Source organism: Daucus carota, chromosome 9 (genome assembly GCF_001625215.2).
Source record: "Daucus carota subsp. sativus chromosome 9, DH1 v3.0, whole genome shotgun sequence".
NCBI classification, from domain to species: Eukaryota; Viridiplantae; Streptophyta; class Magnoliopsida; order Apiales; family Apiaceae; genus Daucus; species Daucus carota.
In genome coordinates, this window is record NC_030389.2 from 32981427 (window position 1) to 32998236 (window position 16810).

The 16810-nt window shown below is 33.9% G+C and overlaps 1 protein-coding gene across 2 annotated transcripts; it reads right to left on the bottom strand.

Annotated features, from left to right (window-relative positions):
* Positions 1–347: 347 nt before the first annotated feature.
* Positions 348–3494, bottom strand: LOC108202832 (uncharacterized). Of its 2 annotated transcripts, none has more exons than XM_017371394.2 (3): positions 3339–3494; positions 2996–3063; positions 348–1768 (listed from the first exon to the last, which is right to left on the bottom strand). In XM_017371394.2, exon 3 carries the CDS (start codon positions 1741–1743, stop codon positions 571–573), a length of 1173 nt encoding a protein of 390 aa, XP_017226883.1. In that variant the 5' UTR covers positions 1744–1768; positions 2996–3063; positions 3339–3494; the 3' UTR covers positions 348–570. The 2 variants fall into 2 exon arrangements, with proteins under 2 accessions (XP_017226883.1, XP_017226882.1); XM_017371393.2 differs by having other exon boundaries at positions 348–1802; positions 3339–3477.
* Positions 3495–16810: the final 13316 nt, after the last annotated feature.

The following is a 16810-nucleotide window of genomic DNA, read 5'->3' on the forward strand; positions in this document are numbered from 1 at the left end:
CTCCCTATATTCATTCCCTATTATTATAATAATATTAAATTTAAACAACTTTGGTGTGGAGGAGAGAGGGAAATGATGTGGAGAAGAGAGAGAAATGAATATTTTAATGATAAAAATAATTTAGGAGTGACTAACATATTCTAAAAATAGGGAAGGGGAAGCTTGTGCTAGTGATTTAGCACATCACTAGCATAGCGTTGGAGTGCAATTTTATCCTATATTCTCTATTTTTGGATTTAAGACTTGATTTAACACACCTATTGGACTTGCTCTTATGGCTAAGGTTTAATGAAGAACAGATACTAAATAAGAATATATTAGCAGGGATTAAATAGGAGATATCAAAAGAAAAAAACATAACAAATCTTGGTGAGCTTAAATATTGTGAAAAATAGTCTTGGTAATCACAACAAACTGCGTTCCTGAAACAACAAACGGCACCCACCAAAAAAACAGAAGGAACATGTGTCCTATCACATAGTTTAAGCGAAATTATCACAAGTTCATCACATAGTTTAAGTGAAATTATCAGCGAAATGACATATTATTGTGAAGTGTTCAGAGATCATTTCATGCTTTTTTCTTATCACCTTCACTGTGCCCTTCAGCTTGACCTGCACAAGATTTCTCAATAAAGTTTCCATTAGTCTGTGCTTCTCGATTGGCAAGATCATTCAGCTGCTCAGGCTCATCCAGTTTATCTTGCCCATAGTCTTGAGCATGGTTATGATCCTTCTCCCCTCTCTTTAATCCATCATTTTTATAACCAGGCGAGTCACCTCGAGACCAGCTACCACCACATCTGTCGTCAGCCAAAGCTGAGGAAACTAAGTCATGACTACGAGATCTTCTATGATGTTTGTGGCTCTTTTCATGATTCTTTCTTTTAAGTGTTTTCTCACCGCTTGAAGAATCTGAATGAACAGAATCTGATCGTCTATGGTGATGGCGGTTGCTATGCTTTCGATGGCCTCTTCTTGTGATCTCTCCATCCTCATCACTGGAAGAACCTGAACTGCTCAATTGAGATCTCCGGTGACGGTGGTGATTTTTCTGCTTACGATCACGTCTTTTTCTAACCTCCCCATCCTCATCACTTGAAGAATCTGAACTGCTGAAGTGAGACCTCCGGTGGCGGTGATTATCATGCTTTCGATGGTTTCTTTTTCTGACCTCCCCACCCTCTTCACTTGAAAAATCTGAACTTCTGGAGTGAGATCTTCTATGACGCTTATGCCGCTTCACATGACTTCTTCTGGCTGCAGCAGTATCCTCATCACCTGAGTCATCTGAAGCACTAGAATCCAGATCAAAGTCATGATTCTTCCGCTTCTTAGTAACACGCTTCTTCTTCAACTCATATTTCACATCACGCTCACTCTCATCAATGTTGCTCTCACTTGAGCCGGAGTGACGTTTTGATTTTCGCTTCCATCTCTTCTCCTTACCTTTTTCATCATCACCGGTATCAGAGTGAGCATGCTTACTATGCTTCCTGTTTGTCCTTTTGGTTGACTTTCTAGCCCCATCTGTGCTTTCACTATCAGTTTCACTGTCAGATGCTGATACAGATCTTCTCTTATGCTTTCTAGCCTTCTTCTTCCTTGCTTTGGCTTCAGCTTCCGCTTCAGCTTTTAGCCTAGCAGCTTCAAGCTTCTGCTCCCACTTCAAAGGGGCTTCTTTCTTTTCTAGAATTCTCTTCTTCTTCTCTTCAACCAGCTGGATAAACTTTTTGCAGTCCATTGAGATGAGAAAAACAACTGAATATCTGCATTTTTGTATGTTGATGACCAAAAGTGCATCTCAAATAAGAGAAAGAAACAATGTTAGTTCTTCCATCACAGAATGCTCACCAACAAAGACAAAATATAAAGCAAGTAATACAGTTCGGTCAAATATAAGGAATCTAATTTTATTTTAAACATCTGTATCAACTAAACAATCTCAATTCAGACTAGACAATATTAACCATAGCTATTCTTGTAAAAAGAGGATAATGAAGACGAGTCTGTGGGTATTTAGGATTATGCAATTGACCATATTACCAACACTTAAATAAATATGACATCAGCTAATTCAGTTCCACATATCACAGGAAAAAATTCTTTTAACTGGATTACTTCTTTTTGGCTATGCTTTCCAGTAAAAATTTTCATATTCGTGTTCAGAAGATTGTCACAGAACACAGTAAAATTTTATTACAGACGTTCACACTAGACCTGAGACTGTGAGATCTTTTACAAATTACAAAATATATAGCATATCCCAAAACTTTCCCATTTTTCTCTTATCATAGAACAGCTAGATAAATTCTCAACTATCCCTGATTTTATATTATTTTTAGAATTTTATTAATTATATGCAACCGGCCAACCGTTCGTTACTAGTACATATGCATAACCTCTCGATACGTAGCAATACAAAAGAAGTCTCACTCAATCCTTATTTACTACTTAAACAAGAACATTTTGTTTTACTTATCTAATTACAAGTAAAAAAAATATTTATATACACTCCAATCGTTCATTAAAAACTTTTCATATGATGGCATGTCTCTGTTCTTCTGTCCCCAAGACTCAACCCCCAATCACAGTCCTATATATATTCCAAACTCAGGGTATCCCACATCATTCTAACATAAAATAGCTACTCAATAAACATTAATAAAGAAAATCCAGCTGTTTAATATGGTCACAACATATAGTCAAAGCAAACAACGCCGCTCAGACAAACAATAATTCTAGGTAAACTTTAAAATATACTCAAAAAGGCCAAAATCAAAAATCTCAATGTCATTCAAAAGCACATAATTCCTGATTAGTACACAAGATTATCCCTATACATCTTAGGCAGTCAACAAAAAATACAAATGGCGTAATATGTCAAGAATCCAAAATGAGCTAAAATCCAATAAAAAAAATTGCCTGACAGTCGTATACAAACAAAACATACCAACAAAATATACAGTTCGACAGATTTAGCCCGCATTTCTTACCTTATATATAAGAACTGATCACCGCAATTTCGAAACGGTGGAACTTCCAAGAACCCTACTTTGCAAACCTGCAGTAAAAAACAAACAGAATTTCTTAAGCATCAATTAACAATCCAATCCTATAAACAAACAAACTCTTGTACAAATCAAAACCAAAATATATAAATGATAATAACAGAAAGTTAAAACAATTATGCATCTAATAGATTCACAATTGAGTTAAGTGTGTATATTTAGATGTAAAAATTCAATTCAACAAGATGTATACCGCCAATTGTGGGAATGAAACCCTAGAAAACGTACGTAAAATAAATAGATCGAGAGAGAGGAGAGGGAGACAGACCTGGAGAGAGATGATCGGAGAGAGATGATCGGAGAGAGACGAGATGTGCACAGAGAGATTAGGGTTGGGAGAGATGGAGAGAGACTTATAACGAAATACGGTGTCGTCGAGTTTGACTAATCTGTATGTCTCTGGTAGCTTCCAGGAAGCGAGAAGAGGTTTTATATAACGAGGCCAGGCCAGCGTTATGTGTACGCGTTTATTTAGAGTATTCTATTAGGCCGGTGCTAGAGCGGCGTTTAAATTTAGCTCATCGGCCCAAAAACGAATTCGATTTGCTCGAATTCAAAAAAAAAAAATTGTACGAAAAAGAAAAGCATTTTCATTAACTACAATACAGCCCGCATAAACCTTCAACTTCGTTGAAAAGTAAAAACATACTAAAAATAATTAATTATTTTGTTTCCGGATCATTTAACATATAGAATTTGAAAATTATTAAAATTAAGAGTGGTGTATTGGATTGAGATTTTAAAGCATTTTTTTTAATTCATGAAATCCGAGGATATTCAATTGGGATTGTTTGAAATCCATTAAAATCTTGAGATATTCGATTGAGATTTTAAATTATGCTACAAAATCTGATGGTATTCAATTGGGATTTCAAATATGCCTTAAAATCCGATGGTATTCAACTGGGATTGTTTAAAATCCATTAAAATCTGATGGTATTCAAATGCTGATGGATTTTTTTGGATTTTATAAAATGATGGATTTTGTGGCATTCTTCAGTGTATTTTAAGTTTTTTGAAATCTCATCAAAATCAATGGGATTTTGAAGAATTGTGCTTAAATCCTATAAACTCTGTGACATTTTATCAAGAATCCGCACAAAATCAAAATAACATACAATCCATTAAAATCCATTAAAATCTGATGGTATTCAAATGCTGATGGATTTTTTTGGATTTTATAAAATGATGGATTTTGTGGCATTCTTCAGTGTATTTTAAGTTTTTTGAAATCTCATCAAAATCAATGGGATTTTGAAGAATTGTGCTTAAATCCTATAAACTCTGTGACATTTTATCAAGAATCCGCACAAAATCAAAATAACATACAATCCATTAAAATCCATAGACTAAACAATCCATTAAAATTCCAATCGAATACACCTTGTAAAAATGACATCAAAGATATTTCGCGATCCAAATTACAGCCACATCCCCTAAAGCGGAGGTGACAATATGATTACGAAACCATTAAACCAATTCAAACCAAACCAAATTTGTGAATTTGGATCAATATGAAATCACATTTTAAGATTTCTTAATGACACACACTATTGTGCTTTTCTTCTTCTTCTTTTTGCTAGTTACAACACGCTAGGGCTGAGCAAAAAATTGAAAAAAAACCGAAACCGAAACCGAAACCGATATAAACCGGTAAAAACCGAGCCGGAAAAATCCGAGCCGAAACCGAAAATTAAAAAACCGAACCGAGTTCATGGGTTCGGTTCCGGTTATTAGTAAAAACCGAACCGAAAATAATCGAACCGAACCAATAATTTAAATAATATATATATATATATATATATATATATATATATAATTTATAAGAATTTTTTAATTAAATTTAAATAAATAAATATATGATAGTTATAATTTGGGCCAATATTAATTGATTGGGGCTTAAAATGTTAATTGTCAGCTCTTGAATTTTTTTTTGGATTCATATAAAACCATTTTCTTTTTTGATTCATATAAAACCATATTATAAGCATGTGTTTTAAGATTGTGTAATTAGTTATCTTAACTTTACTGGTTTAGGAGATGATGCTCTCTCCCTTTCAGATTAGCAGCAGTCCATTTTGACTTCTTTTGTTTGTTACAAAATTGATCAAACAGGTGCATCAAAAGTGTGTAATTGTTCATAACTAGTAACTGCAGAGTCTGCAGTAGTGTTAATTTAAATATTTCCGTAGCCTTTTCAGAACAGTTAAAACTTAATGAGGTGCATCAGAAGAAATTCTAAACTAGTAACTTCCATTATTTGCTAATAACTGCAATACTAATAGACTTCTGCACTTCTGTGTACTTATGAGTTGTCTAAATTTAGCGAAAGTATGGAAGAACTTAAACTCATATTAGATCTAAAAGAAAGCAAAAGAACTCCGCTTATGATTGCCTGAAGAAAGCAAAAGAAAGCGAAATTATGATTGCTACTTAACTACTTCACCGCATTAAATTGCAGCAAAGCTAAGCAAAAACACAATGCATAAGTACGCAGAAGTAAACAGCAAACACACAAGCACAAGCCTATCCATTATTTTCTGCACTTCTGAACTAGTAACTGCAATACTAATAGAGTTGATATGGCAAGAAGGGTGCCGGTTCAATTTGTCTTCATATTATTTTTCAATTTTATAGTTGTCGGTTTTGCAACTGAAACCGAGCCGAATATAACCGAACCGGCTTTTTTAAACCGAAACCGAACCCGAACCGACGGTTGTGGTTTTTGATTTTAAAAACCGAGGATATATGGTTGCGGTTTCGGTTTTACCCGGAAACCAAGCCGAAACACGCGCACATCTCGTGATTCAAACTCATGACCTTTTTTGAAGAAGTCTAGAGCTCGAAACACTACATCAACTCGTACACCCACACAAGCTATTGTTATATTTACTATTTATTATATTGTCACTTATTTGGTATATTAATTTTTGTTCATTATATAATACTTGTTTTTACTTATTAAACTAGATTACCCATAATTCAAACTAAAACCACAACCACATTTATTAATATATGGTTTGGAAATGATTTTGTTTCATTTATCCAAACTAGATCCATTTTATGAGAACCAAAATCAAACCAATCACACATTTTGCCCCCTCTACCAGAAAGCAACAACATAACAATGGACCTTATATCGCATAAAAGCCATTATTAGACTAGTGTTCAGAAACCCTAATCACATAAACGAAGATAGGAGGAGCGACACCCCAGTTACATGCTACATACCAGCTATAGACATGCCGAAAGTGTAAACCCCTAACAGATGAACAATCTTTGATTGTGAAAGTGTTGTGGATAAAAAATCAAGGGGTGAGCTGCGTGCTTTTTGACTGCTCTCGTGAATCGGAACTCAAACGGGTCCTTACGAGATGCCTACGTATTTTCAGCTGGGTGAGAAGCAAGTCAAAAACGTAGTTCTAGTTTGGAGGGATAGAGCTCTTTATAATTTATATAGATGTCTCAGGGTTAAAGACTAATTAGAAGTAAGGTCTCTGGTGTTAGAGATCTAGTAGAAGTAGGTGTTTGAGTCAGAGATAGGATATGACTGATCCTTGATCCTTATCTTAAACTACTGGAGGTTATCGAGGACTCTAGATAGTCATCTCCGAAAGTTAGAATCCTTGTAGGACTCTCGGAGTCCTGAACTCATCAATCTGACTCCTAGTAGGACTAGGATTCGAGTTCGGCCCTTGGCAAGGCTGGGGGCTCAAGTTGGACATCCCACGTTTCTTAAACATGGATGTCCAGCGGGCTTTTCCAACCTCAGATTATCAGCTACGAATTTTAAAATCACAGATCAATAACCCGGACCTTATACTCAGGCTTTTTATCACACCTAGGCTTCCTGTAACCCAATAATTTTTAGGGCTAATTTCAGACCCATATTAGAAAGTTGAGCTTTTGCAATAATTACCACCGGCCCAGATTTAACACGGGCATTCCAGAACCTCAAAAACATCGATAAAATCATTTTCAGCAGTTTAAACATCAAATAACTCCAAAAATAATTAAACAAAAACATAATGAAACACTCCTAAAGGAAAGGCAAAACAACCACTCCAAAAGGAGACACACACGAACACCCAAAAAATTGGGCTTTATTAGAAGAAAATCAATGAAAACAAGAGAAAACAAAAGGGTTCGGACTTTCCGCTGGAAAAAACCAGTGGATGCCCCTCGACTAACTTGAAAAAGGACAAAGTCAAAGGATGAGAGGCGGGTCAATTGCAGAATAGTAACCATACTTTGAAACGTGGCAGTTCGCACCCAAAACTTCCAAAAAAAACAAATCAGTTTGTAATCCTTCCATTAAAAATTTTCATTAATGTTAAATATGAGGTGTTAGTTCATTACATTTTCATACTTACATAATATAAATTTTGATTTTTATCAAAAAAAATCTAATAATTCAAATTTATTGCCTAATTTTTTTATTTTAATACTAGTACTCCCAACTATCATTACTTAAAAGAGTTAAATATAAGAATTTCAATCTCATTAAAATTATCACAGAAATTTATTTTCTCGAATATTAATTTTTTAAATTGTAAGAAAACTAATCTCATATTTCGTTTGTATAATATTATTTTAAAAATACAATTAAATTATACTTTATTTAATTAGAAAACTGTATTTTATTATAATAAATTAATATTTTTTAAACATAAAATCTAATTATTATATATGTATTTTGGATAAAAATAAAAAATTATATTATGCAAGTACGAAAATGCCCCTCGGACTTAACTTTAACGGCTTTTTTTTAACAGAATGGGGAGTCGAGGGTATAAACCGTAACACATTATTAACTTTAGAATGGGGAGTCGAGGGTATAAACCATAACATATTATTAACTTTAGAATGTCAACCGTCACGTTTCAAAGTATAAATACTCTCATGCGGTTGAGCCAAAGTTATGAGTTATAAACTACAACTAGCGTAAAAGCCCGTGCAAGGCACGGGCCTCTGCGGTCGACTGATTTAATTAGTCTAATTTTTTTTAAGTAATAACAGGTCAACATTGAGCTTTCACATTATAATAAATTTAATGTAGCTAAACCAATCCAGTAAAAAAAAACTTTTGACTCTAAAAAAAATGATGTTAGTGCAAGATTTTTGCAAAAACTATTATAAACTTGTCCTCCAAATAAAGCCTCTAAGATATAGAATATTTATATCGAGAATTCACATCAAATTTTGTGATTTTTGTGGTCTAAGACATCTGCGTGCCAAAGGTAGAAATGGATGATTAGTATCAACACCCTATAATGTCAAAATCAGGCTGTTGTTTTCTGGCTTTATACTCAAGTACACTGCAAATAGGCTTCAGGTAGCATTGCAAGAAACTTGTTATGTGAGCAGGTCAGTGAAGAAGTTCCACCTCCATGAATGTTCAAAATATAAAATATCTGAGTCATTACAATAATAATTTAGAAGAAGAATATCCACCAATTCAGAACATATATATGACCAACTCAGAATTCAAATAATTTCTAGACCATGTCAAGATCTTTCGTTTTGTGTGATGATCTTATATTAGCCCCAGCTTGCATGCACCAAGCTCAGATATCTATAAAAGGATGAAAAATATATTAACAATATTTATAACAAAACGACTGAATTGTGGCAACACAAGATAATTACAGACCTGAGAGGACAACACAGTCATGGCATCCAAGTGAGCAAATGCTGCTGCAGGAGTAGATAAGTTAATTCATCAGGAGGCACATGGCATCCTCCCCTTGTGAAAAAGAAGAGGTGGCAGGGTTTGAAAGTTGATTGATAATGTGAAAGTATGTAAAGGATTGTAGGTACATGTTACTCTGAGGTCTGAGCCAGTATATACATGAAGAGAAAAGTGAGTAAGGGAAGTAGAGATACCTCCGTGTCCTACATTAATAAATAAGACAAGGTCATCGACTAAACGGTCATCTTTATGCTCGTGAACCTCTACTTCAGCCTCTACTTTCTATTAATAAAGTTATTCAGCAAACAAAAATTAATAGTTTATAGCATAAAATAATCAAATTTTAGGTTAAAGAAATGTAATAATAATAACATGGGAGTTTCTAGATACCACTGCTAGTGTTTCTAATAAACTTAATTGTTGGTATTTTCTCACCTTTTAAAGGTTATCAGGTCTTACCATGGTCACCTAAGTGGAGTTTATTGCTTGGCAATGCATCCCAATATTGACATTCCGCTTATAGGGGGCCGTGATTCTGTGTGTCGGGTATGATTGCATATAACGCCTTGTATTTTCCAATTGGTTTATAGCTAAAGGTTGGAGAGATTTTAACTCTCTATCAGTTCTATATCCTAATTTAACAACATTTACATGTATGGGATATACGCAGCAAGATACAAATTCATGCACTGTCTGGCCATTATAACACAGTTTGTTAAGTTTTTACATGACCCCTGGTATGCATTAAATTGTCAGGACTACTGTACCTCTCATCTACTTTATTGTTAGTGCTCAGTTTTGTGTGGTGAGAGCATGTTAAAATTTGAGTGTTATGATAAAACTCCCTGTATAAAAATGAATTTAATTAAAATCTTAATAGTAATAATCAATATACTTTTGAAACCTAAACGCAAAGCATTAAACTATTCCAGAAGAATGGAACTGATGATAACCTCAGATAGGCATTATATGACCTCCATTATTCAGCAACAGAGAATAACTTAGCAATTTCATCAAAACCTAACAGATACACATTTATAGTATTGCTGTTAATGGAAGTAAACAATACCTCTGTCAGATCATCAGGAAAATTAAATAACGGCATATCTCCTCAGGAGATTCATCCTCAATTTTTCACGCAATAGCTGAACATGTTTTTTATACAATGGTCTCAACTGCAAGTAGTGTGCAGCATTAACCAAATCGCAGAGACTTGATGTGTCCATTCTGAGAAAGTTCTCGTCAAAAGACTTGCGCTACTATCAAAAGAACAAAAAGATGTTAATCATAAAATAAGTTCGCCAATGTATCACGTTAAGATTAATTTCAGGGTAATGCAACTGGATAATAGAATACAATAAAATGCAAATACAATTTTAGATGAAAGAGAAACATGTAAGAAGTGCAAGTAAAAAGTTTAGAGCAAGGTTAGCATTAAAAAGAAAAAACTCTGGGCGGCTAACTTCTTTCTGTAAAGAGATTTGAGTGTGTGAGAATGGTGAGATTGAATTCTAGTTCATATATGTAAAGTAGAATTGAGGAATGAATTAGTATCATACATAAATTTCCACATTTGTACTAAAATGTATATTCAGTTCTACCCCCTTTCCTCCCAATTGAATTTCTTGCAACAGAATACAAGATAATATACTTGGTTTCTTATGTCTCGGACAATGCTTTTGAATCAACCTGTAATTTATATGAAGCCTTTTTATTCATCTTTTGGCAATTTGTAGATTGAACAAATTATACTCTAATATTTGATTAGAGTCTCTCTCCAAGGGCAATATTATAAACATACACACAGGGCTTAACGTAAGACTTAAATGCAGGAAAATGACATAGATATTGACAAGTAGAAATAAAGATATGTCTAACCTTGTTAGAATTTCCAGGTAGTCCATGAAAGCGACAATAATCAAACAATTAAACTCAAAGAGATAGGTATAACTCTGGGAGCTATATACGAGCATGATATTGCAATTCCTTGTTCAACGTCTTGTACAGTACCATCCAAAGTTTAAATCCATATGTAAGACTTCATAATCTAAATTGCAAAACAAAATAAAAAAACACGGAAAACCAAAAAACCATTAACTTAAATAACAAAACAATTCTTAAATAAGAAAAGGAGACCCATAAATCGGACCCCGTACTGAACTCAAGCCAAACACAATTTATGAAACCAAAAACACAAGAGGTAATTGCAATTTAGACGCGCATTAACATAGATATATGCACATAAATAAACCCCATTAACTAATAATCACCAAAAATGAAGCTAAACATCAATGTGAGAACCCTTAACTACAATCAAATCAAGGTAGATATGTAATTCATACTTAGACAAGGGCATGCTCTTCTTTTTACAAGCATTTCATTAATACGGTAAAGACACCGCAGAAGGTTGCAACAGACTGATCAGTAAAAATCGTATTAGGCGAAATAATGATGTAGGCACTTGATTGACAAAAGCAAAGAGTAGTAGCTGGTGAAAAAACCTATACACTTGCAATCATTAGAAGCACTAAAGAACAATAGATAAAGAAGACCTTTAGTTAAATATTTCTATAAAACTTTACCTTTTTGATTCAGGACTATGACCTATAACATAGTGTGTAAGCCCTGCCCATCATCCACAAATGAAAATGGGATCTTTAGAATGACTGCTGGAATGGAATAAGCCCATGCAGGGTAGAAGTTGAAATCTCTTTGCTTGTAGTAGATTGCAAGTCTGGAAACAGTCATGGAGGGTGTGCCGCGGCGTAACCACAATTGAAATACACACAAAGATTGAAGCAATGCTAAATCCCTTTTTCCTAAAACCCGATCTAGGAGAGGCAACCGGTACAAAAAACAAATTGCTGGCTTTAGTCGCCGAATTACCTTCTGTGGAAGCATATTTCAACTGGCCAACCATATCGCTTCAGTATTCTAAACGACCGATCAATGCTCTGCACGATCCGAATATTATCTGGGAGCTAAAAACATGGATATAATGGCAGAGGGTATTATAGAAATTCTTTATAAACTGAGGGCATATGTGTAATTCTACAGGCATTTTTCTTGCTTCTTTTGCCCCTAGTTTTCTTTTAATATATAGAAGTAGATTTTAACTTTATGATTGCACTGTTCCATAAACGTCAGCAGTTAAATTAGACAAAGGAGACTTGCAGACTAAATATATTCTGCAGCTGGCTAAGCTCTTTAGGAATAGCACCAGACAGGTTAGTCATTAGTGTGCGAAAGATCTCTAAAATACAGAACATAACAAGTTCAATCAAACAATCTTAATCAGCAAGATATATGATATTCACAATCATGCCATATAAAAATCTCTTACATCTCCATAACACTTCTTAGATTACTGAACTCCACAGTTATTAGTCCACTTAGATTGTTCTTGCTTCAATTCCTATCGTAGTTGATAAGTGTGGTTAGTGTAAAATATCTTGTCTTTGTTTAAAAGATTTCAATAATTGCAACCCAGCAAACTCACAGTTTAAGAATATTTCTAAATCACCAACCGGCCAAGGAATTGCACTATTGATACTTTTATTAGAGAGGTCCCCGCACAAAAGATCATATACCACTTATAAACAGTTTGAAAGTCATAACCAGTGATGCAGCAAGGACATTATATCCCAAAAAAGAATATAGAGAGAAATTGAGGAACATATATGAACTTCTTACTCACAATTTATCCAAATTACCAATACGGGATAGCTCAATTGGAATTGGGCCCTTGAGATTGTTAGAGATGAAGGATAAATTTATTAGAGTTGATTACTGACATTTACTAAATATAATTTACAATAATATAAGTCTGCATTCCTGAAGTATTCCAAAATCATCAACAATAATTTATAATGTAGAAGAGTATAACTTATACTTATTACTTGCTATATAACTAACATTTTTTTCAACCATTCTCTCAGTTCATTTCCTTGGAGAGAATGTCTACAATGCAATATTGGCCAAAAGGTATGAGATCAGCTAGTAACTCACAGATATGTCATACTTTCAAGCCTTTCAAATGCAGAGGGTATGGCCCCATTTAGCTTGTTCCAAAAAACGTTGCTGCCATTAAAGAGGTCAATATAGTTATCATGTATTCCTTTAAAATGAGGACAAATGGTCTATTGCAGGGTATAGTAAGAGGAATGTAAGAGAATACACTTACAAGCTATTAAGATTAGTGCAAGAGCTAAGATTATCAGGTATAGGTCCCTCAAGATGGTTTTTGGCAACATTTCTACATCCATATAGTACAATCACATTGAGTAAGTTACTCAATTAAATAAACCAAATTGCCCAACTAACAACATAAAATAGAAACAGAAATATTACAGATCCAACAAAACTGTGAGCTGCCCGAGTGCTGGTGGAATATGGCCAGAGAGCTGATTATCATTCAATTCCCTGCATTGACATCAATACAACTTCAAGTAGTCTGTTGAGGAACCAAACCATCAAAATATGACTGAGCCAAAGAATACTGTTGCACTCATCACACTTAAATTATTATTATATATAACACTTTTTTTTGGCTAAAAATTATATATAATACTTGCTCTAAGCATACAGTAAGGACTCTAGCTAAAAAAGAATGTCTGAGCCAGTAATTGATATGTGTGTGTGTCCTTTTTTTTCCCCTCGAACTCCTAACAAATATATCATAACCCATTTTTTTATAGTCCTTCGGCGAAAAACCAAGAGCAATTTAACGGTTAAAGACTTGAATAAGTACTAATAGCACATGATGTAAAGCACACAATATATAATTAGGCAACTACGATGGCTACTTGATAGAATATAATATCAATTATGGGTTAATGCTCTATTTCATCACTGTACTCGACCAAAACTTTTAGTTGACCTACCAAGTAAAAAAAGCTTTCAGTCAACTGACTATACCATTTACAACTTGCAGAAAGGCCATTCCGTTAGTCTCTGTTAAAAATTTAACAGAGACATCCTCGTGCAGTTACTGAAACAGCTGTTTCAAGTTTCAAGTGAAGCCAAAATCAGCTCAATGTCCTGCAATTCCCCCAGACTACTGATGGGCGAGCTAGACTCCGTCCTGCACTTTCCCCAAGCTACTTTGGCAATGTTATATTCACTGCCACACCTATAGTAGTAGAGGGAGATCTCCAATCGAAGCCAATATGGCATAGTGCTAGTAAGATACTAAGATCCATGATGCATTAGTTTGAATGCTTCGACCAGAGAAAAGTGTTTTTAGCCAAAGAAACGTGTTTGCACTTTTCTGAGAAACTTTGTTGAGACCATGATTCACCAAAGTTTAGTAGCCAACTTATTCACAACCGAGTAACTGAGCACTCCCTTAGAGAAAGTACCAACAATACAGTGCTTGAATTTTTCAAGCCCTTGATGCAATACCTCATTAAGTGGAGTTACTACCTTAGTTCCATGAGGTAGACAGAATTCAAAAGCCACGTTATTGACCACGGGGGTGGTGACTTCAAAACAGGTTACCAATTCTTCTTTATCCCATCACCATTATTTGTTCTCCGGTAGTGCTTGTGCCAAGAAGTTTATACAGAAGAGAGATTTGGGATCCACCTTACCTTTCAGTTTGTCTCCAGGTGATTGAGGCATTTTGTCGAGCATCTCATCTTCCTTTTTATCCTTATTACTTTTCGTATTAGAGCTTCGCACAGGTGACCAAATTCATCACGGGAGGGCATTTTCCGAGAGATTCCGAGAGATGGCTACTCTGTGTAAAACAGGGTAGTCATAGTTTTTGCTAAAATCCTTCAACTATAAAAATATGCAAACGGTTTTCCTAAAACCCAATCTTGGAGTAGCATTCTAGTACAGAACACAAATTGCGGGTAAGCAAAAGGAAAACAGCAGAGCTGCGATAGAAACCGGCAGAGAGAACGAAGAAAACAAAGAGGCCAGGGCAGGACAGAAATTAGGTGAAAATTAAGGGTATAAATGTAATTTCACAAGCATTTTTCTTGCTCTTTTTGCCCTTAGTCCCTTTTTAATATATAGAAGTAGATTAACTCATAAATATATCTTGTTTTTATAAAATAACCAACTCATAACCCACTATCTGTACTGTTATTTTTTAATTAAAATATCTTTTAATATATATATTAATAATTTATATGATGTACAAATAATTTTATTAAATATATTTATATTAATATATAATCTTATATTATTTATGTTATGAATTTATCTTATTAATATTTTATATGGTGATTAATACATTGTTAAGTTAAGATTTTTTTTAGTAAAAATAAAAAGATTTTGTGATAATTTAACTATTATAGTTCAATTAGAACAGAGAATAGAGTGTAGAAAAAATAATTATAAATTTTGGAACAAAAATTTTTAAACTTTTTTCTTATTTAATTTAACACATAAAAGGAATAAAAATCGTATACTAATTATAAAGTTTATTTGATTTAGCTGAGATCTCCTTCGATTTCTGTTTCGAACATAAAAAGAATAAAAGATACTTCCTCCGTCCCTGCCAATTATTTACATTTGTTTTGAACACAGAGGTTAAGAAATACTCTATAGTGGAAAAAAGAAAGAAAAGTGGGACATGAGTAAAAGAAAGAAAGAAAAGTGAGTGAAATGGTGAGGTCCATAAATTTTTAAGGTATAAAAGAGAGATAGTGGACGAAAAATAGTGTGAAAAGGGAGTAAAAGTAGTGTGAAAAGGGAGGATAAGTTGAAAAGTGGTGGGACCCATTAACTATTTTTGATAAATTTTGAAATGTAAAGAATTGGATGAGACATTTGAAAAAGGAAACTATAAATAATCTGGTGGGACGGAGTGAGTACATATTATTTTAAAAAGCTTACTTCTATTAAATTTTGAAGACCGAAAGTAGAAATTATATATTATATAAATATATCTTGTCTTATCATGTGATCTTAGTTGTTTGTCAAATTATAAAAACAATTTGCAAAATTGTTTCTATATTGTTATTATATTTACAAAACCGATTTTAGGAACTTCTATTGCCTTTGTTTCCGGCCGTGGAGTCCTTTACTTCTTTAGGAACTCTAGAAATTGTTAAAATAATATAATTTTTGTCTTATATTTTAAAATTACGTGAATGAAATGAAAATTAGTGTGAAACGAAAAAGATTTCTCATTTTTTAGCGAAAAAGTTATGTGATCACGTCATACTTAAATATAAAAGTAGAATTTAAAATATAAAATTTTAAATTTTAATTTAAAAATGGTGGGGAGTATATATAAATATTACAATATTAATATGTTAATTTCAATAAACCAAACTAAATCACACATACCTGTTGTATCCCGATTAGAACAGAGTCAGGGAGGGTGAAATGTACTCAGTCCATACCCATATTCTCAAAGCCTCGAAGAGGCTGTTGTTAGGTCCAATCAGACGTAGAAGGGGGGGTTGAATACGTCGTACCAATTTTCTTCGATTTAATTTAATTGCGGATAATCTTGTTTCAGTCCATGTTAAATCAATCGTAAATAAATAACTCCAGCAAGTCGGGGAATATTCTTATATTAGAAATAATCCTCGGGTGCTACAAATTCCAACACAAGTGTCGGCTGCAGAGACTACAATCACTCTATTACAAACTCTCGATAAAAACGATCTTCTAATTTAGCTCTCGAGAATGTGTATAGTGTGTGCACTTTACAAAGTGTGTAGTTATTTTCAAATGAAAACATCAACCTCTATTTATAGGCTTTCCAACAACTAACCATGGTTAACGAGTTCGTCCTGGACGACTTGAGTTCGTCCTGGACGGATTTGATTTATCAAAATAAATCTAACTCCATACAGGAAAGGAAGTGGCGCCAGTTGTATATACATATATATACATACATCACAAACTTGCGCTTGAGAAAGTATATATGTATATATATGTATGTGGTCAAAGGTTGCGCTTTGAGGGGAGTCAAACATGGCGCCTCAACTGTTGCTACTGTGGTTTTGTACTTGGAGAATTCTTCAAGGAAGTTGCGCTTTGCCTCATGGTGAGAGTGAGGCGCAAACTTTGACCTTGAGTCA